The 18,169-nt window shown below is 46.3% G+C and overlaps 3 protein-coding genes across 3 annotated transcripts; 1 reads left to right on the top strand and 2 right to left on the bottom strand.

Annotated features, from left to right (window-relative positions):
* Positions 1 to 1,093: 1,093 nt before the first annotated feature.
* Positions 1,094 to 3,142, bottom strand: LOC131284793 (glucose dehydrogenase [FAD, quinone]-like). Its single transcript, XM_058313651.1, has 3 exons — positions 2,956 to 3,142; positions 2,658 to 2,891; positions 1,094 to 2,574 (listed from the first exon to the last, which is right to left on the bottom strand). The coding sequence occupies exons 1-3, from the start codon at positions 3,140 to 3,142 to the stop codon at positions 1,094 to 1,096; spliced, it is 1,902 nt and encodes a 633-aa protein (XP_058169634.1).
* Positions 3,143 to 7,820: 4,678 nt separating this feature from the next.
* LOC131284792 (phospholipase A1 VesT1.02-like) lies at positions 7,821 to 8,903 on the bottom strand. The gene has a single exon (XM_058313650.1). It carries the CDS (start codon positions 8,901 to 8,903, stop codon positions 7,821 to 7,823), a length of 1,083 nt encoding a protein of 360 aa, XP_058169633.1.
* Positions 8,904 to 12,194: 3,291 nt separating this feature from the next.
* On the top strand, positions 12,195 to 17,313 carry LOC131284791 (uncharacterized). The gene is made up of 11 exons (XM_058313649.1): positions 12,195 to 12,321; positions 12,408 to 12,505; positions 13,334 to 13,455; positions 13,539 to 13,804; positions 13,884 to 14,302; positions 14,392 to 14,907; positions 16,011 to 16,206; positions 16,280 to 16,384; positions 16,470 to 16,562; positions 16,641 to 16,742; positions 16,799 to 17,313. The coding sequence occupies exons 1-11, from the start codon at positions 12,195 to 12,197 to the stop codon at positions 17,311 to 17,313; spliced, it is 2,559 nt and encodes an 852-aa protein (XP_058169632.1).
* Positions 17,314 to 18,169: the final 856 nt, after the last annotated feature.

Below are 18,169 nucleotides of genomic sequence, written 5' to 3'. Positions count from 1 at the left end.
CCACCCGGACCGATAACTGATGGTTCAAATGATTGTAAAGTGTGAACATACAACGGGTGAGACAAAAGTCCGATCTAAATATGCATACCGAATCAGGTCATTATACATGTTATCCTTGGTAAGAAGCCGGTAAAGATATTTGTACTTCAGAACTGGTTGTGATTGTACGGAAAAATTAGAGCACTGCGCAAGATTATCTTCCTTTGATGCTGAAAGGATTTTTACAAATTGTTGTTGATTTCTAACCCATGTTTTAATTTTTGTACTCATCTCTTGTTATGTATTTGTATTTTTGTTATTTGTGACGTATAAAAAATTAATACAATTAATTTTGTAACTTAACAGATTCAAAGGTTTCGAAGCTTGACCTATTTAGTGATTCTTAAAGGTATTCACCGGAAATTATTGCACGTTTCTTTCATCCATCGTGTTTTGTTTTCTTTCTCGTCGTCTCGAGACTGACTGTAGAAGAATCGGTATGTAAATCAAAAGAATCAGTATGTAAGCAGTCATCAAAATCCGACGTTGCTCATTTCGCACGAATCTCAACAAACCTAAACCTAAAAGAAAGTTTTCTGTTTTTTTCATTTCAGTGAATTTTGCAACATAAAAAGCCGTTTCGCCAAACAGGAAGAGGCTTACCTTCAAAACTAACTGTAAAGGCCGTAAAATAATCGTATGGAAAGCAGTGAGAATAAATTTGACTCATCCGCTCTGGAGGAGCCTCCGGATCGTCTGCAAAATTGTCAGACAAACCACGGCGGAATTTTCCCCTTCAATGGTGGAAGTCCACCGAAAGCGACCGAAATTATGCAAGGTTGTATATTTTTTAAATGATAATTTATTGTCGATCGATTTTCGCTTAAATAACCTAATAAACTCCACCCTACCTTGGCGCTTCGCATGCGAATCGAGTGGAAGCGACGATGCGATAATCATCCACCATCGGGTGTCCGCACCGGTCCCGGTTATGGCAGGTCGTGCGGAAAATGCAAAAAGAAAACAACAAAAATCCCTAGACGGACTCGTGTATCACGGGGGGTGGGGAGTGGGTGACGATGAGATGAGACACTCGGTGGGTGAATGGAGAAACCTAGGGCAAATGTTCCTGCCGGATGAGATCGGCCGCCCGTTCCGCGAGCATGTAGACGGCTGCCATCGGGTGGGCCGAAACCGGTTCCGGGATGACGCTCGCGTCGACGACGCGCAACCGCTCGAGCCCGTACGGCTTCAGGTCGGGTGCGACGACCGCGTCGGCGTCCGTCGGCGGCCCCATTTTGCAGCTACCCATGAAGTGGGTCAACGAGAAGGAGACGGTCCGCACGGCGCACCGCCAGTAGTCGTCCGAGTCGGGCTCGTGCTCGGCGCAGTTCGGCAGCCGGCCGGAAGTCCACACCGTCGCACCGTACCGCCGCAGTTCGTCCGTCTCGAGCACCCTCTGCACCTCCCGGATGCCCTCGAGCACCACGTCCACGTCCAGCTCCTCGGCCAGATAGTTCGGGTCCACTATGGGCGGCAGGGCGGGGTTAGCGCTTCGTAACCTCACGGAACCTCGCGAGAGCGGGTGTAGGTTCTGCACGATGATCGTGAAGTGGTTCTGCGTCTCCAGCGGCCGGTAGACGGCCTCGTACACGTCGTCCCGCATGCGCACGCTCTGCTTCGCCGTCGTTCCTTTGTCCACGGCGAACGAACTGATCAGGTTCATCAGCTCCAGCGTAGGACCACGCCTGCCGGCCAGCGTTAGGTTGGGGAAGGTGACGAGCTCCACCGCGGCCGGTACCGTCAACACACCCTTACCCTTCAGGTACTCGTAGAAGTTCTCGAACGTCGGGATGTCGCCCGGTGCGAAAAACCCGGTGCCGTTCATCACGATCTGCAGCCCGGAGAATCCGAGATGATCGTAGAGCGTTTCACCGACCGGGAGGTCCACTACCACCGGTACACCCACCGACTCCAGATGCTCCCGAGGGCCGACACCAGATACCATCAGTAGCTGCGGGCTTAGGATGGCTCCAGCGGACAGGATCACCTCCTTCCGGGCTCGCACCTCGTACTGCTGTCCGCCGCGCGTGAACTGAACCCCCTCGGTCTCCTTGGTATCCGGATCGATGAGGATCTTGGTCACCAGCGCTCCAGTGAGTGTCTTCAGGTTCGTGCGCTTCTTCTGCACCGGCTGCAGGTACGCGTTGTACGCCGTCAACCGCTGCCCCTTGGTCATCGTGGCCTGAACCGGTGCGATGCCGAACTGTGTGCGCCCATTGTAGTCCACCTGGTTATAGCCGGCGGCTTTAGCCGCTTCCATGTAGATGCGCGCATGCTCTGACCGGAACGACGACCGCTCGATTCGCAGCGGACCCGAACTCGACCGGAAGTCCCGATCCAACCCATCGCCGATGGCTTTCTCCGCCTTGCGGAAGTACGGCAGCACCTCGTCGTAGCTCCAACCGTCGTTGCCAGCCGTCGACCACCGATCGTAATCGTCCCGATTCCCGCGGGAGTAGATAAGCCCGTTCACCAGCGTACTCCCACCGACGCCCTTCCCAATGTCCACCGGGCAACGGCCATCGATGGTACCTTGAAGGGAACCAAAAACCGAGGTCATACACGGGGACATCGTAAAGGCGTAAATTAACACCACACTTTTCCACACTACTCACCCCAGCAGGCGTTGGTTTGCTTCTCGCTGAGTAACTTCCAGTTGTAGCTGTCGGACAGGACGGCCAGCTGGAAGCCGATCGGGATGTTGAACAGCTTCGTGCCGTACTGGCCCGCCTCGAGCAGCAACACCCTCCAGTCGCGGTTCTCCGACAGCCGGCTCGCCAGCACCATCCCCGCCGTCCCGCCGCCCACGATCACGAAGTCATACTCGTCGGCATCTAGCACCTCGTTGTCTGCGAAAGACAAACAGATTCAGACCGTCGCCAACCCGAGGCCGACGCATGCACTACACACTACCTTCCGTTGCGTTTCGCTGCTTCGACCGACTGAGCAGCTTGTTGAACTTATCGAGCCAACCGCCCCCGCCACCACTACCGGGCACCCCCAGCTGCCCACCGGTGCCCGGGACGGAAGCCCAAGCGCACAACGCCACCAACAGCACCACCGAAACCGACGCACTCGACCATCGCACATTCACGGCCATCCTATCGCTCCGGCAGATCGACACACACTGGCCATTTGGGAAAGTCGTGTGGAATGATTCTTGCCACACTCGCTCGCGGATGCTTGCTGCTTTCTCCCTGGCTGTGCCGAGGAAACAGCAACGATCCGACGCGACGAACCCGAGAATCTCTCTTTCCTTATCCCCCCCCAACCTTCGGCATCCGGTGCTGGTGTTGGCGACCGATCGTGAAACGGCGCAGCAAAAACAGGTATTTCCTTCGTCCGCGTGTTTGTTTTCGTTTTCGGGCACGTGACCTTAATTTTTCGACGTCCCACGAACGGCGCGAGGGAATCACGATCGTTCGGACCACGCGATAAGGGCCCTTGCGGGTTGCGTACGCTGACTCCCCATCGGGTCCCGTAGTTGCCAAAAATTATACTTCAATTACGATTCGGAAAAGGTTGTAGCACAGCAGCAGGAAGAAAACGAGCCACCTTGCAATTGACCCACATTTGACACACAACACTACGCGAGCAGTTTACGGCTCGCGAGTGTTTATTTGTGTTTCCTCCCGTCCCACGTCGGGATTTTCGTTTCTCATGCTGCCCACACATTCTTTTTCTCCATTTACGACTTTTTTCTCAAATTAATTGTCTCTTCAACAGTACGTTTTCGTTGGTGTACTTTCATGTCTACACTATTTCGCTGTGTAAAAATATATCGGTCACAGTGGTCGAGCCGCTCAAATCAATTCAATTAGTTTTCGTCGTCCCGTGTATGAAATGCTGATCTTGTCCTTATATGAAATGGGGATAAGATCTACCTTAATAATAAATTGATAATAATGGAGCATTCGTAGCATGCGCCTTACTCCAAAATGGAGATACAATTCGGTTGGAAAATAACGGAATGATTTCAATACCATAAGATATTGCAATTAACATAGCTTTTTGAAACGCAAAGAAACCGACCAAGAATGAAGATCAATTAGGAATTATTCATTTTGGTGAAATAAACAAAAATAATAATAATCTGTTGCAATGGATGATCTCTCCTGAAGTTATGCCAACTGGTTACAGATTCGCTTGTTTAGTTAATATTAATAACGTTATAACCCATCGAACAAAGTACTTAACGTTACAAATTTTCACGACGCAGATACTAAGATTTCAACGAAATCGTGAATGGCATTTTTAATTTTAATTTCCAAAGGCTCTTCTTGTTATAAGCGGAGATCGGTTGTGTACAATTTAAAATATTGTGTGTTTCTCGGTGGTAGTAGTAGGTAGTTTGATTTCGAGGTTTCTTTTGGTGTTTTATACATATTATATTAATCAATTAGTCTATCATTCGAAATACAATGTTAGCACATTCATCCTGGTAGCGTTCTTCCGATGCATTTTCTATCGATTCGTATCGTTTCACACTTTGATGCAACTAACCAATCCAACCTTATCTGTAAATTGATTTTGTTAGTCATCCATCACCAAGGTTATCGATAAATCACACGCCTACCTCAACCAAAAACCGATCGCCCCCTAGCCAGCACGTGGTACGGCTGTGGCAAGGTTGTCGATAATTTTTCGTTGATATTTGAACGAGCAATCAAATCTTCGGTAATCTACGGCAAGGTTAACGCGCCGCCACCCGGTCGCCCGGAATGGCGGGATTGATATTTTGATTGAAAAATTGACCGATCGAAGGCCCTTTGACATATTGCCATTAAATTATTGTTTTTCGAAACCACGATCGAGGGTGGAGGAGTTCGGGGGAAAAAAAAGACTCGGCACGGCGAAAACCAAAAAGTTGCTTAGATTGGTTTAATTTCGGGCCGTAATAGGAAAATTCCGTGTCGTTACGGAAACGCTTTTCGTTTTCCACTTTGCCGAGCAAATGGATAAGGCACCGTTTCGGTTTAAGGTTGGAATTTAAGATGATCTTAAACCCGCCATCACCCTCGTGTACCCCTTTGGACGTGAAGCAATCGAACGTCCCAGTGATGCTCATTTTTGCATAATGTCAAACGCATAATGGATTGACCCGATTTTAGCGCCGGCCCCGTCGCAGGGAGGAGAGGACCGTTCACTTTTCCGCCCACCTTTCAGAATGTGTTTATGTGTTGTGTGCATGGCTCTTTTTGGGGCGAGTTTTCCCAAGCCTTTGAGCAATGTGGCCACAGTGGGCGCCAAGCCCGTCCGTTCGTTTCCGCCGGGATGGCCGGGAGTACCTTTCGTTGGGTGAACAATGGACGATTTATGCAAACGAAACGCCACCTACAAATGGGTGAGCATTAGTGGCGCGTGTTGCATCAACGCAGTTTGCATTTCAACAGAAAAATAATTTAATTTTGCTTTGATTAAATTATGAACGAGTTGCCTTTTTTTTAAATGCAGTAAGTCAGGAATCGGTAGCTTGGGGAATAATAAAGACGTTCACATTTGATAAACTATTTCACCCTCAGGGACTCAGTTCCTTAATTTATTGTGAAGCCAGTGCACGCAATATAAATTAAAGAGCACTTGAGCAGCCACGGTGCATCCCCGACATCAAATCGCACCCAGCCCTCGCTCGAGAGCCATCGTGCGGTCGAAAGGTTATTCGTGTTTCCTTCCTCCGGACGATGCGGCATCGGTATGGCCATTCCCTCCCGGCTGTCCTTTTTGCCCGAGTGCTTTCGAGCCAGACGCTCTTCATTCTCCAATCACGAACTGCGCCTTAGGCATAATCTCGCGACTCGTCGCGGCAAGGAAGCTCGAGCCTCGTACGAACTGATGGAATCTGTCATCATGACATGGTTTGTTTTGTGGGAGCCACCGACTGTTTGCCCCCTCCCTCCCCGTCCCTCTCGGGTGCTTTCGGCGCTTTAACGCAACTGTGGAGGGCTTTTAGGGCGAACGAACTGGGCGCGAAAACGTGATTTGCATATCAGACGCTGCAATGTGGCAGATATGAGAACGATTGTTAAATCCGAGAACAGTTCATCAGATATACACAATGGAGTTAATAATTTCGAGAGACACTTGAATTTGTGCACGCAGTACTTCATTAATCGGCGCGTTTTATTTAAACGACGTACTTAGTTTAAGTTTTTCAAGTAATCTTAAATTTACCACTTACTGAATCAAAAAAACAAAATTTATTTACAAAAACGAACTTTAAATCAAAGGGATTACCGTCACTAACTATGATTCGGTAAGCGTTTAGCGGATGCTAACAAAAACTCAACATTTGAAGCTGTTAACAATTAACAAAACAAGCATACTATTTTTCGTAAGATTCATCTGCTCAATTTAATGTTCAAATTTTAATAAATTACTAATAAGTTGTTTAAAGCAATCATTTATGTTTTAAATTCGCCAACTTATTTAATTTTGTAGAATTTATGATCATTTTCAATTAATTAATTCTAGAAATTCAAGTAAACGTTCTTTTTAAGTTTATTTGTTTATTTGTTTCTCTTGTCTGCTATTATCGGCTTAACATGTCCGAGTGTGATAAAACATTAATGCTAATTTAACAGTTTTAGGATGAACGCATAACAAATCTGTACCTAAGCTGCAGCTGAGCAAAATCTATAAAACTGTAATCAGTGTTAAATTGTCTCATCATACTTTAAGTTTTTTTTATTGGGCTATTGTAGGTACACAGACTTTTTACTATCCACCAGCAGAAAGGTGCGCTGTCGTAGACTAGGCCTTGGAATATAAAACGATAATTGGTCTAGAATTTGTGGAGCGTCAATGTTACCATTATTTTTATTATTATTATTATTTTGTTTTATATTAAAAGTTATCAAATTTTAAATTTTCATCTTTTATACATTACTTTTCATCATTACACTAGAAGGACATATCGTAGTATTTTATTATGTTATTATCTTTTATAAAAGAAACGTACACTTCTCTGATATACAAATATCTCATATTTCATGCTTGTGTTTTTTTACGAGCTGTCCTGTGACTTCTTTAATCGCAAAATGGCGCAAAAATAAATTAAAAATATTTAAATGAAAAATTTACTAATAAGCCTAAGTACATACATCACGGAGCATATGTAAGCATGTTGTTGATGCGACGGATTCATCAAATATCCATAAACAATACACAACAATGAATTACACAACGCTCTGTCATTGTACATCGATTTATGTGTAACCGAATTTATGTTTGATTTCTTTTTGTTTCGCACAGCTAATGAAGATTAATACATTTCTCATGAACCTTTCTTTCGTTGCGTAGCACTCATCACTCTGCCACGTGTTCCGTACGCGAAAGATCGCTTACCTCGTAGTCGCCCCGTATAGAGAGAGAGAGAGAAAAAAGAGACTGCCCTATGTGCCACTAACTGCACATCTTTATGTCGTCAGACGCATCTTTCACCCTCGGTAAGCTAACACCGACTCCGCGCCGCGTACGCTATGATGATCTCCACCGAAAACAATAGATGTCTCCCAGCAGGCCACGGAATTATGACACTAAATTCGGCCACTACAGAAGGCGGAAAATGTTTACGGCCGATTATTCGGGGGTTTTAATTCGCAACATCTGACCAAATTGTCGTGGATGCGAAAGGTGTACGAAAATCCTAACCGAACCTCACTGACCCAATTATTCCGTTCCAGCGCTGCGCTCCCGTGGAACGATGTTGTCGTGGAAATGGTGAGTGTTACGTCTTCGTGGAGAATACAATCAGCTCGATGTCACTGCTCCTATGTTGGCTATCGCTGGAAGAATGGGCTTCTATCGCGTGTGTTGATGAAGTAGAGTCCACGCGCCGATCCCGCACTCGATGGTTCGCCACCCATTTTCACCCGTTGCCCAAACGGGGTGACACCGACGTCCTTCTGCAAAGCCGAGTTGTTTATCTCCTCGAGTGAATCCACCCGGTAAGCGAGAAGGTTCTCCTCCGGTTCCACCAGCGACTCCACGAACAGTTCCCAGGCGCGCGTATGTGAGCAGAGACCGGCCATCGGCAGTCCACATCCGGGTTGGTGTGTGCCACCGTTTGGATAGAAATCAGCCGTCCCGATCGGTCGCAGGAACCCAAACCAACCTCCGTTGGTGTGCCACACCTCGACGTACCGGGCATCCTGAGCGTTGATTCGATTCTCGGGTGCGTGCATCGAGAACAGTGGCAACGCTGGATCGAGCGCGACGATGGTGTGTATCGGACCATACTGAACCCGCTTGCCAGCAATCCCCGCAACGTGCGCCCCTAGACTGTGTCCAACGATATACACATTTTCCAGCTGAAGCTCTCGCCGTCGGTGTAACTCGTCCAGTAGAAATGCCAACGACTTGCCCACCACCGGGACACACTTCACTGCTCGGATGTAGTTCCACAGCTTCGCACAGCTGGACCAATCAACCACAATCACGTTATAGTCCCACCGGCGAATGTAAGCGTGCCGGAGCTGCTCCACAAACGGTGAGTTCTTGTTATTCAACCACCCATGCACGATAACTCTCGTCGGTCGCTCGGGTCGGAAGTTGGTCCCTTCGAAGTCGTACTCTTCCGTGAACGGCCCCAACCGTTGGCCGGCGTCATCGTCGTCGTCTCGAGTGTACAACACAAACTCCACTTCACTTTGCTTCACCCGAAGTTCACGTCGTTTCAACAACGCTTCAATCGACCGTCGATGGGTCCAGATCCATTCGCCAACTTCCGTCGGGATTCGGATCCACTCAGCGGAATCCTCAGGTTCCTGCTCAAGCAGCTGCTCGAAGGCACTACCAACGGTTCCACTCTCAACCGCGACTCCTATTAGCAACATCAACACTAGACAACTCTTTACACCCATTACTACCAGATATCCACCGAAACCGGTAGTATCACAAACGCAATGGCAGTTAACCGGATACTGCGCTCCTCGGGTGGACGGTTGTATTTCAAATCGATTCGAGCGCCGTTGTCTTGACACCTGTTATCTGTCGGCCAAAGGATGCACGTTCGTCGCCCGATAGGAGATGCGCCGAGACCGCCTTGCAGCCAACGTCGGCAATGCATTTGAAGCCACGCCAAGGTGATTGACGGAGGCTTTATCAGTCATCGGTCTCCCGATGATAGACAAGCGTTAAGAATAGATAAAATTAAATTGATATCGTTCGACAGTCTGTCTACATTGATTCTAGGCTGATAAACTCAATCAGCTTGCCGCGAAACATCGTGCAAAATCGTAGTCTGTCATGAGTCATTGCGGTTTTCTGAGTCAACTTTTTTTTTGTATTTTACCTTCAATCTAATCACTTTGTCTTTCCTCTATAGGCGATAACAATTGAATTTATAATCAGGTATATTGAATTTATAATCAGCACGCACCATCGGCAGGCTCGGCTTGACTTAGAGTGTCACATAGGGGTGAAATGTACTGTTCAGCGATGAACTCAAGCTGGTCCTTCTGGGCAGGGAGGTTATGAACCATGTAAGGCGACCACGATACCACCGATATAACCCACGGTTTATACTATCTACCCGCCATCGGTGCACATGTCATGGTCTGTGGCTGCTTCTCAGGTTAGGGTGTAGGAATGCTAAAACGAATAAGTGGAAGAACATTGACTTTGATGAAAATGGACTAAGGATACCGGGCTAGTCTCGCAAAGGAAATGAATTATGCTGAAAAATGAAAAATGCACGTTTTGAATCAATTTGGCCCAACATCAATAATCAACATAATGTTCTTGTTACCTTCAAAATTTGAAATGCTGTTAAAATTTACAATTAATTCTTTAGTTGAAAGTATGCTTTATATATTCAGATTTCAAAGGAACGATATGTTCTGTCGTTCTTTATGATTCTGTGTATTTAGTACCTGTTGTTATCGGTTGCTATCTTGTTTCTTCTTCTACTTGGGTCGTGTTTTTTTCAGTCAGGGCTGACTGGACTTTCCTTTCTCATTTTTTGGGTACGTGGATGGCCAAGGTTCTCCTTAGGGTCTCGCCCCGGAGGGATTTGAGCATTCGTATCGATCAACTAAATTTATTTATTTATTTAGATTCCTTTGAGTTCAAATTTTGATAATATTTCAAAATGGAATATTAATGTGTAGTTTTTAAAACTATGTGAAACCTGCTTCTCCCCTATTGCTTGAAGTATGAAGAATCTTTGGAAGAACAGAATGAAGTAAAAAAGAATAGATATAATTGCGTGGATATAAAGGTCTCAATTTAAAAAGATAAGTTGAACGTCTGAAGTCGTACCAAAAGAAATCACCAAACAGTGAGTCAGACACAACCATTGATGGTGCATTCAAAATTCCTGCACATCCCATTGACATTCTATGACTAAAAAGCTGGGATAAGATGACGGAACCTTTTTCCGGTGCACTGGCATTGCCTTGACGCCCCATTTGAAACGGAGATCTCTTCACAATGGCAAAGTGTTAAATTTCGCGATAAAATCAGACGCCTATCGTTTGAGACGATTCTGGTATCTTAAAACAAGTTCTTGGAAATATCATGATTTATTCACTCCCACTAAACGGGCCCGTTCAGTGCATAGTCATCGATAAAAACAAAAATCACACCAGCCTCCATCGCGGGTCAACGTTATCCAGAGCACAACCACGTTCCCACCCAGACGGCACACGTGAATGTTAAAACCCGTGGGATTTCGCGTATTTAGAGCACGCGTCGTTGACTTCCGACTGGTTGTGCCAGTTACAACGATAAAAAAATGGAGCAGGTTAGACACCGCTCTAAAAAGGCATACCCCCCAAAACCCTGTACGAGGAACGCCACACCAAACGACACCGCACTACGACAAACTCCAGCAGCTGGCGTCAGGGCTCGAGCTGGAAATTCTTTCCGGTATCAATCATTGCAATTATTCGTCGATCATTTAGATGGCGTGCCGATAGGCACCCTCGGGGTGACTGGACAGCTATTAACCGGAGAAACCCCTACGGAAACGGGATCGATCTAGAGAACCGGAATGTGTGCGAGCTCACCAATATAACTCCTTCCTAATCATTGCCCTCTCCATCGTGCGGCATCGATGCGGCCTTCCCAATGGCCCAATGATGTCAATCCGGGGTGGTCCGAAAACTTCATCCTCCGAAACATTGCCAACCACGCTGCTGACCTGGCCGCTGATCTTGCTTCCCCAAAACACCCGGACCAAAGAAAAAAAGCCGACAACGTTGTGGCTCTTAGCACCGTGCCACAGATTTAATTATCATATAATGGCGTTCATTCACGGATGATAAAAATTCGTCTTCAAATTAAGTTTCGGGAAGTTTAACCCCGCTGGCGCCTGTCACTTCCCCTCCCGCCACACATCCCCGGTGCAAGGTTTTACAACAACTGGTGTTGGTAGTGCCTTAGGCGTGTGATAGTTGTAGTAGAGGTAATTATATTGCTCCAACTCCGGCGTGGACTGGGAATGTGTGGGGCCAACATCGGTGAGAAATAATATGATTAATTCCACCACGTTTGCTGCAATGTTGTTGCCGGTCGGATGGCGGTGTGTAGACAACAGAGGGCGACATTGTTGACGTAGTTTGCTGCAAGTAATTCCTTGAAGTTTGGGTTTTCACAGAATCCACCGGCACCACCACCAACATCACCATCACCAATGGCCATACCGGAGGGATGCATGATCTTGGACGACATGACGGTGACGAGCCGCAGGCTACACCAACATGCAGTAGCAGCTGATCCGGCCGAGCCAGTTATGATTTATAGCCCTGGAAGTGTAGCACCGACCATTGCAGAAGAACTCCGGACAGCGACCCGGCGCCACCGAGCCAAGATCGTTGTTTGCGTAGCCCGCGCACCATCTCAAGGTCGGGTTAGGAGGAGAGGCACGCACGACGCAGCACACGGCAGAGGAGACGAGTTCGCCACAATTAAGATAGTGTTAAATTATAAGCGGCCCATTTTAAAGTCAGCCCACCCCGAAGCTCCCGAACCGAGGCGATCGTCCGCGCGAGGAGGTTTAGCCCCATCGGAGCCTGTGGCCCGGGCGTCAGTCAGTTTTAATCGACGGCGTGATCGAAGCAGGTGTAAAAGTGACAAGCGCCCGTCGGTCGGAACTCTAGGTGATATTAATTAATTGTCGTGGCGGATCAGTGACATACCGTTTTGCCGCCATGATGGGAGCGCTAGCGATGGTTGTGTGTGCAACGATGCTGCTCATTGGCCACCGAGGAATCCGTGGTGACGATGCGTTCGTCGACAGTGCCCCGGAGGGTTACTACGAGCGGACATCGTTGGATGGTAATGGACGGATCCGCTGTTGATCAGTTGAAAAGAGGCAGGTCCAAATGTGATCTCCATGGATCTTCTGTGTTTCTATTTCCCAGATTGCCCCAGTCGGTTCTACAGTGAGGATGTGTCCAGTGCGCTTGGGTTTTTCATTTTCGGTGGTAAACGAGCGTTTCTAAAGGAGTTTCCTCATATGGTATGTGTGTTCGTGCGAAGGAAAAAGTGTTCAAAATTCCTTAGTTCCTCAATTTTAAACCTGTGATTCACACTCAAGGCCGTCGAGCCTGTAAGGTGACGTGTCATCTGCTAGTGTATTACGTAACGTTACAATGTAATCACGTTAAAGCTACTCGAAGAAGTAATTCCCTTTGGAAAGTGGTGTAATAAATGTTAATGATTGCGACTTCGAAGCAGAACTGACTTTATAATATGCAGGGAGCGTGAATATGTGAAAATAATGTGTCATGTTTACGTAACAATATTAAGATAAATCTGGACTGGAAAGGTTATTGTGTTTGGTATCAGAAAAAATAACCAGGAAGTATAAAACTTGGAGATGTTGAAACAAGTGTAAATCATATTTATATAGATAGAAAGAACATACTCATTTCGAGTGGCTCCTTAAATTTTGAAAAGTTTCGTTAATCCTACCAGGGGACTGTTTAGCAAATCAAGCCATCGATAAACTAACGATCCTGATAGGATATTTTTGAACATCATAAGCGAATCAATGGATTGAAGATCGGTTTGTTTTGCTTATTATTGATCCAGATAACGTATAAAAACCAAAACAAACCTGATAACGTTTAAAGATCGATGTTATCTGGTTATTGTTTGCTGATACCTTACACAATAACCTTTCCATTGCTGTCTTATTTATGTGAACATTGTCACGCAAACATTAGTTTTTATTTAATTTACTCTAAAAATTCGTCACGCACCCTGTATTTGTTCAAGAATAAAATGACAAACGAAAATGTCAACTTCAACTCCCTTCTAAATGGCTTCCATTCCGTCACCGCAGGCTGCCATTGGGTGGACGAACAAAAATGTCTCCCCTCCGGTGGTGGAGTACAAATGTGGAGGATCGCTGATTGCGGCTAAATTCGTGCTCACCGCTGCCCATTGCAGGGTGGACGGTGATGGGTAAGTGCTCGGTGTACGGTGTGTTTCCGCGTGCCAGTGTTTAACAACATTCTAACATGTGTTTCAATTCCTCGCGCGGACAGGATTGAGGCCGATTCGGTCCGGCTGGGCGATACCAATCTGGCGACGGTGGAAGACGATGCGACCGCGCAGCAGTTCAAGATCGTGAGCTTCACCATCCACGAAAAGTTCAAGAAGAGCCGCAAGTACTACGATATCGCGCTGATCGAGCTGGATCGGGAGGCCAAGTTCACCAGTGCCGTCTGCCCGATCTGTCTGTGGCCTTTGGATAACCTGAACGAGCACGGGGGCAGTTTGCGAGCGGTTGGTTTCGGCTCCACGACGTACGGTAGGAAGCGTTAGATTTTCCCAAACTGCCAGGAAACCAGTTTAACACATTTTTTGTGTACTTCCTATCTCGCTCTAAGACTCGGGAATGAGTCCCACGCTGCAGAAGGTGTCCCTCAACTACTTCGACTTTGACTCGTGCAACAATGAGCTGCCGAAGGACAAACGGCTACGGTATGGTCTTACGAACGATCAGTTCTGCACGAAAACGCCGCACAAGGATGCCTGCCTGGGAGATTCCGGTGGACCGCTGCAGATAGATCTTTCCGATGTCACCCGCACGGTGCCGTATCTGACCGGGGTGGTTTCGTTCGGCACCGGCTGCTGGGATGGCTCGATGGGCGTCTACACCAAGGTTTCGAGCTACCTCGACTGGATCCGGCAGCGCGTGAACGTCACCATCGATCCGATCGAGTGTGCCCGCAACTCCGAGTGTCTTCCCGCTCGCCCATTCTCCGACAGTCGGCTGAGCCCGCAAAACAACTCGCCGTTCTTCAAGGTAGGGTCGCCGCGTTTGGGTCATTTACCCGCTAATAAATATGAAGTGTTCTTTTAACCTCTGCACTTGCCTTATCCTCTTTTCCATAGGTTAACCTTCGCAGGTCGGATAAAAGCACCTTCCATCAGTGCACCGGCGCACTGATCGACTACCGTCACGTGGTGACCTCCGCCACCTGCGCCGTCCGCGACAACCAGGAACCCGCGTTCATCGAGGCGAACGGCGAGCTGGTCGAGATAGTGGACATCGATGTGCACCCGAAGTTCGTGGCCAGCCGGGACTACCACAACCTGGCGGTGCTCACGCTCGGCAAGTTCTACAACCCGAACAAAATCTATCAGATCATCGCCCCGGGGTGCATCTGGAAGGAGGAGCGAATCACCGATCCGGTCGTGTTCTTCTCCGGCTACGGGCCGGAGGTGAAGAACGAACCGACGGATAGGGCGAAGAATGTATCGCTGAAGATTCTGGTCGCGCTCGCCACGGAAAATGGACGGTGCGAGGCGACCGACGCCTGGCAGGTGAACAGTACGCTAGTGGCCGGATTCAACAGTGACTTCCTCTGCACGTACAACCCGATCGATTTGGTGCCCGGAATTTGTAAGGTAAAAGATTAAGAAATTTTTCAATTTTCATTTGATAGAAATAGTTGTATTTCAGGAGGTTATACACAATAATTTTTGAATAGCTTCAAGTTCTCTGCTTTTAAAAGTGTGTAAAACTAAATTATTTATACTTAAAAGAGATCGCTGTGTGGAAAAAAGTTGAAGGATGATTTTATGAATTGTAAACTTATAATCAAACTTTTTGAATCTACTCAATATGCATTCATTACAATTTGTAATCAAAATATAACGCTTTATGATCATTCCCGTTGCAGAATCCAATAGCCTCACGGCCACGACAGCTGAAAAATAATTTTCACCCGAAAAAAACCGGTTTTTTTTCGCTTCAACACCGTTTTCACGACGTTTACCGTGGCCGGGCTCTTTATGGTAGGACACTCACAACACTGTCTTTTATCAGAAGATTTTAGATGAAATTGATAATTCTTTGATTACGTTATCAAATAAACGTTAAATATTTGGTAGACTCGGTGATAATACGCACCACGGCAGAACAGTTTGCTTAGATTTGAGCTGTCAAAACATTTTCACCCTTTTTTCGCTACCATTTTCGTGGTCCATCCACAGATTTTGAAAAACTTTTTCGGCACTCATTGTCGCGAAAAAGTGAGTGCCGAAAAAGTTTTTCGCCTCTCGTGGCCGTGAGGCTAATGGTTCAAATTAACAATTTGTCAACAGAAAATTTGTCATTCAAATCCCAGAAGTTTGGAAAGAGTTTTTATTTGATTACGAATAACCTCAACCCACAACTTCGGAAGTGTAAGGACGATGCGATGATAGTATACAACTATCAAAAGCTAGAATGAAAATGGGTGTCCATTATATTTGTATGCTTGTCAGCCATAGTGAAAAATGTTTCATTTTTTTTTTTTTGTCTAAATTCTGTTTATTTTCGCTGTTGATCAGTTATTCTCTGTTTCATCAGTTCACTCTTGTATTTATTTGTGGACAGATTCAACAGATTCAACAAAAATTGCAAAATCCACATCAATAAATGCATTTGACCGAAGTTCCTCCTGCTTTACACAGCTATGGCTTGCTGGCACCGAAAAATCAAGACTTTTATCCTTCTCCCTTCCCAGCTCGAACCCGGTGGTGCCGTTTCGAACTTCCGGCGCGACAACATCGTCCCGTACGTCTACGCAATCAACACGCTCGAGGAAGGCCCTTGTGGAGGATCGCAAAACTTGTTCGTCGCCACCAGACTGGCACCGTTCCACGATTGGATTGAATCAATTATTCTCAACCAACTGAAGACAAACAATTCCATCGATTTCAGTAAGCATACATGTGTTTTATTTTAAGTATGACATAGAAATTATCCCTTGTCCTTTTTGCTTGTTCCTCTCAGCTATCAGACTTGGAGGTGACGATGAACCGACGGGGACTGAACCGACCTTCCTCGATCCCGGCTTGTTGAACGTTCCGACGGCAGTCATAAATCGTAACCAAATAGGTAATAACCAGCAAGTCCGCTCGGACAACACGTTTCATATAAAAAAGATACAAAAAGACAACAATCCAATGCAACTGCATAACAGAAACACTTTTGCTTTCAGATGTGATAACGAATCACATCAGACCGTACGGAAGTGATCTGATCGGCAAAAAACCCACGGTGACCAGAGTGAACGGTAAGTGTTTGTCGATCGCTCCCAGTCGTTCGCTCATAACGCATACCATCTTCTGTGTGTTACATTGGTGTTTAACAGTTTACCATCAATCACTAAACAACACGCCGGAAAAGTACGAAGTGTATGGACCACATCCAACTCACCACATACATCATCAGCAGGGTAACCTGAGGCTTATTCGTAAGAATTAAGGCCTTTGTGGTTTTGTATAATGAATATCCTTTTCTATTTTACAGTGAACCCTTTCACGATATCCCATCACGTGACTCCGGTTAATACGCACTTGGAAACCAATGACATACACATCGAGGTAATTCCTTCCATTGAGCTTCCGGCCACCCATCTGCTCCAGACCCCGAGGGTCCATCATCCGACAGGTTTCCACACTGCTAAGAAGCAGGTGTTCCAAACCCCGGCGTACGGCACGCACCTTCCACCGCAGCAAGCGACCGCTTATCGCCACCCGCAGCAACCGGTCGCACATCTCCAAGGATACACACAGCATCCGTCGATCCAGTCGCAATCCCATCAGCCGATCGTAAATCATGGCAACCTTGTCTCAATCATTCGCTCGATTGAGCTGTACGAGAATGGGCACTGCACGTTGCCATCCGGTGCCACCGGACGCTGTCTTCACTATACGCGCTGCCCTTCGCTGCACTGGAATGGGCGAAATGTGGCCCCGTTTGTCCGGCTGGATTTGGTGCCGCACTGCAATCGGCAGCAGCAAACCGTTTGCTGTCAGGTGTGAAGAATTGGAATAGGATCTTTTTTCCACCGGTCCTCCCGATGGTTTGATTGATTGCGGACGGGTGGAAGTGGACTAGTGGTATCGAACGTGTCGACAAACGATTATACTCTCATCGCATTAGAAAGGAAATGCCAGACGAATGATAGCACTAAGAACGAATCGTATTTATTTTCCCATGAAGCTGTTTTGTGCCTGTGTTAAATAAGGATAGATGGACTTAAATAGCTCACGAACACGAACAAGCTTTAAGCTGCTATTATTGCAGTATATAAAACAAAGAAAGTTGAGGAAATAAAATTAATGTAATTATTAAAAAAAAATTACTCAAGGAACCTGTTTAATTGTAGAGAAAACTGGATGGTAATTTTTTCAAAGCAATTTTCTGTGTTGCTTATGCCTCCACAAATTCGGTTGGAGCCTACGTAATTAGTTGAGCATAAATTTCTTCATCATTTCGTTAAGAGATAATTAAAATGGTTGAACGATGGTGGAAAAGAATTATTTAAATGGTCATTATCATTATTGTTACTGTTTTGTTACCGCTCACAAACACATCAAACAACTTATTGAACATAACACCAATGCTTTCTGTAACATTTCATATCAAATCAAACAACCCTCATACAAAAACATTTTCGTTTAAATAATACACAAGAAACAATTCCATTTAACCATGAGTACAATCTACTGAAGACACACTATAAGCAAATATTCTTGCATTGCCTAACTAAGATTACCAGCGTCGTGATCAAACCATTCTCAGTCTCATTTCTACCCCGATTGCCATCGGTTATTCTATTTTGATTACACTCATAAATAAAATTATTAGTAGCAACTCACGCGACCAGCGATCGCG

This window comes from Anopheles ziemanni, chromosome 3, assembly GCF_943734765.1.
Source record: "Anopheles ziemanni chromosome 3, idAnoZiCoDA_A2_x.2, whole genome shotgun sequence".
In the NCBI taxonomy this organism is placed as follows: Eukaryota; Metazoa; Arthropoda; class Insecta; order Diptera; family Culicidae; genus Anopheles; species Anopheles ziemanni.
Note: the sequence above shows the minus strand (reverse complement) of the source record. Positions and strands in the feature narration are given on the sequence as shown.

What these genes read in the sequence shown, in the direction of transcription:
- LOC131284791 (XM_058313649.1), top strand. Translation starts at nt 12,195, where the DNA reads ATGATGGGAGCGCTAGCGATGGTTGTGTGTGCAACGATGCTGCTCATT. An exon ending in CGAGCGGACATCGTTGGATG is followed by an intron (nt 12,322 to 12,407) that starts GTAATGGACGGA and finishes TCTATTTCCCAG; the next exon opens with ATTGCCCCAGTCGGTTCTAC. An exon ending in AAACAATTCCATCGATTTCA is followed by an intron (nt 16,207 to 16,279) that starts GTAAGCATACAT and finishes TGTTCCTCTCAG; the next exon opens with CTATCAGACTTGGAGGTGAC.
- LOC131284793 (XM_058313651.1), bottom strand. Translation starts at nt 3,142, where the DNA reads ATGGCCGTGAATGTGCGATGGTCGAGTGCGTCGGTTTCGGTGGTGCTG. An exon ending in GCAGCGAAACGCAACGGAAG is followed by an intron (nt 2,892 to 2,955) that starts GTAGTGTGTAGT and finishes TGTCTTTCGCAG; the next exon opens with ACAACGAGGTGCTAGATGCC. An exon ending in GCAAACCAACGCCTGCTGGG is followed by an intron (nt 2,575 to 2,657) that starts GTGAGTAGTGTG and finishes GTTCCCTTCAAG; the next exon opens with GTACCATCGATGGCCGTTGC.
- LOC131284792 (XM_058313650.1), bottom strand. Translation starts at nt 8,903, where the DNA reads ATGGGTGTAAAGAGTTGTCTAGTGTTGATGTTGCTAATAGGAGTCGCG.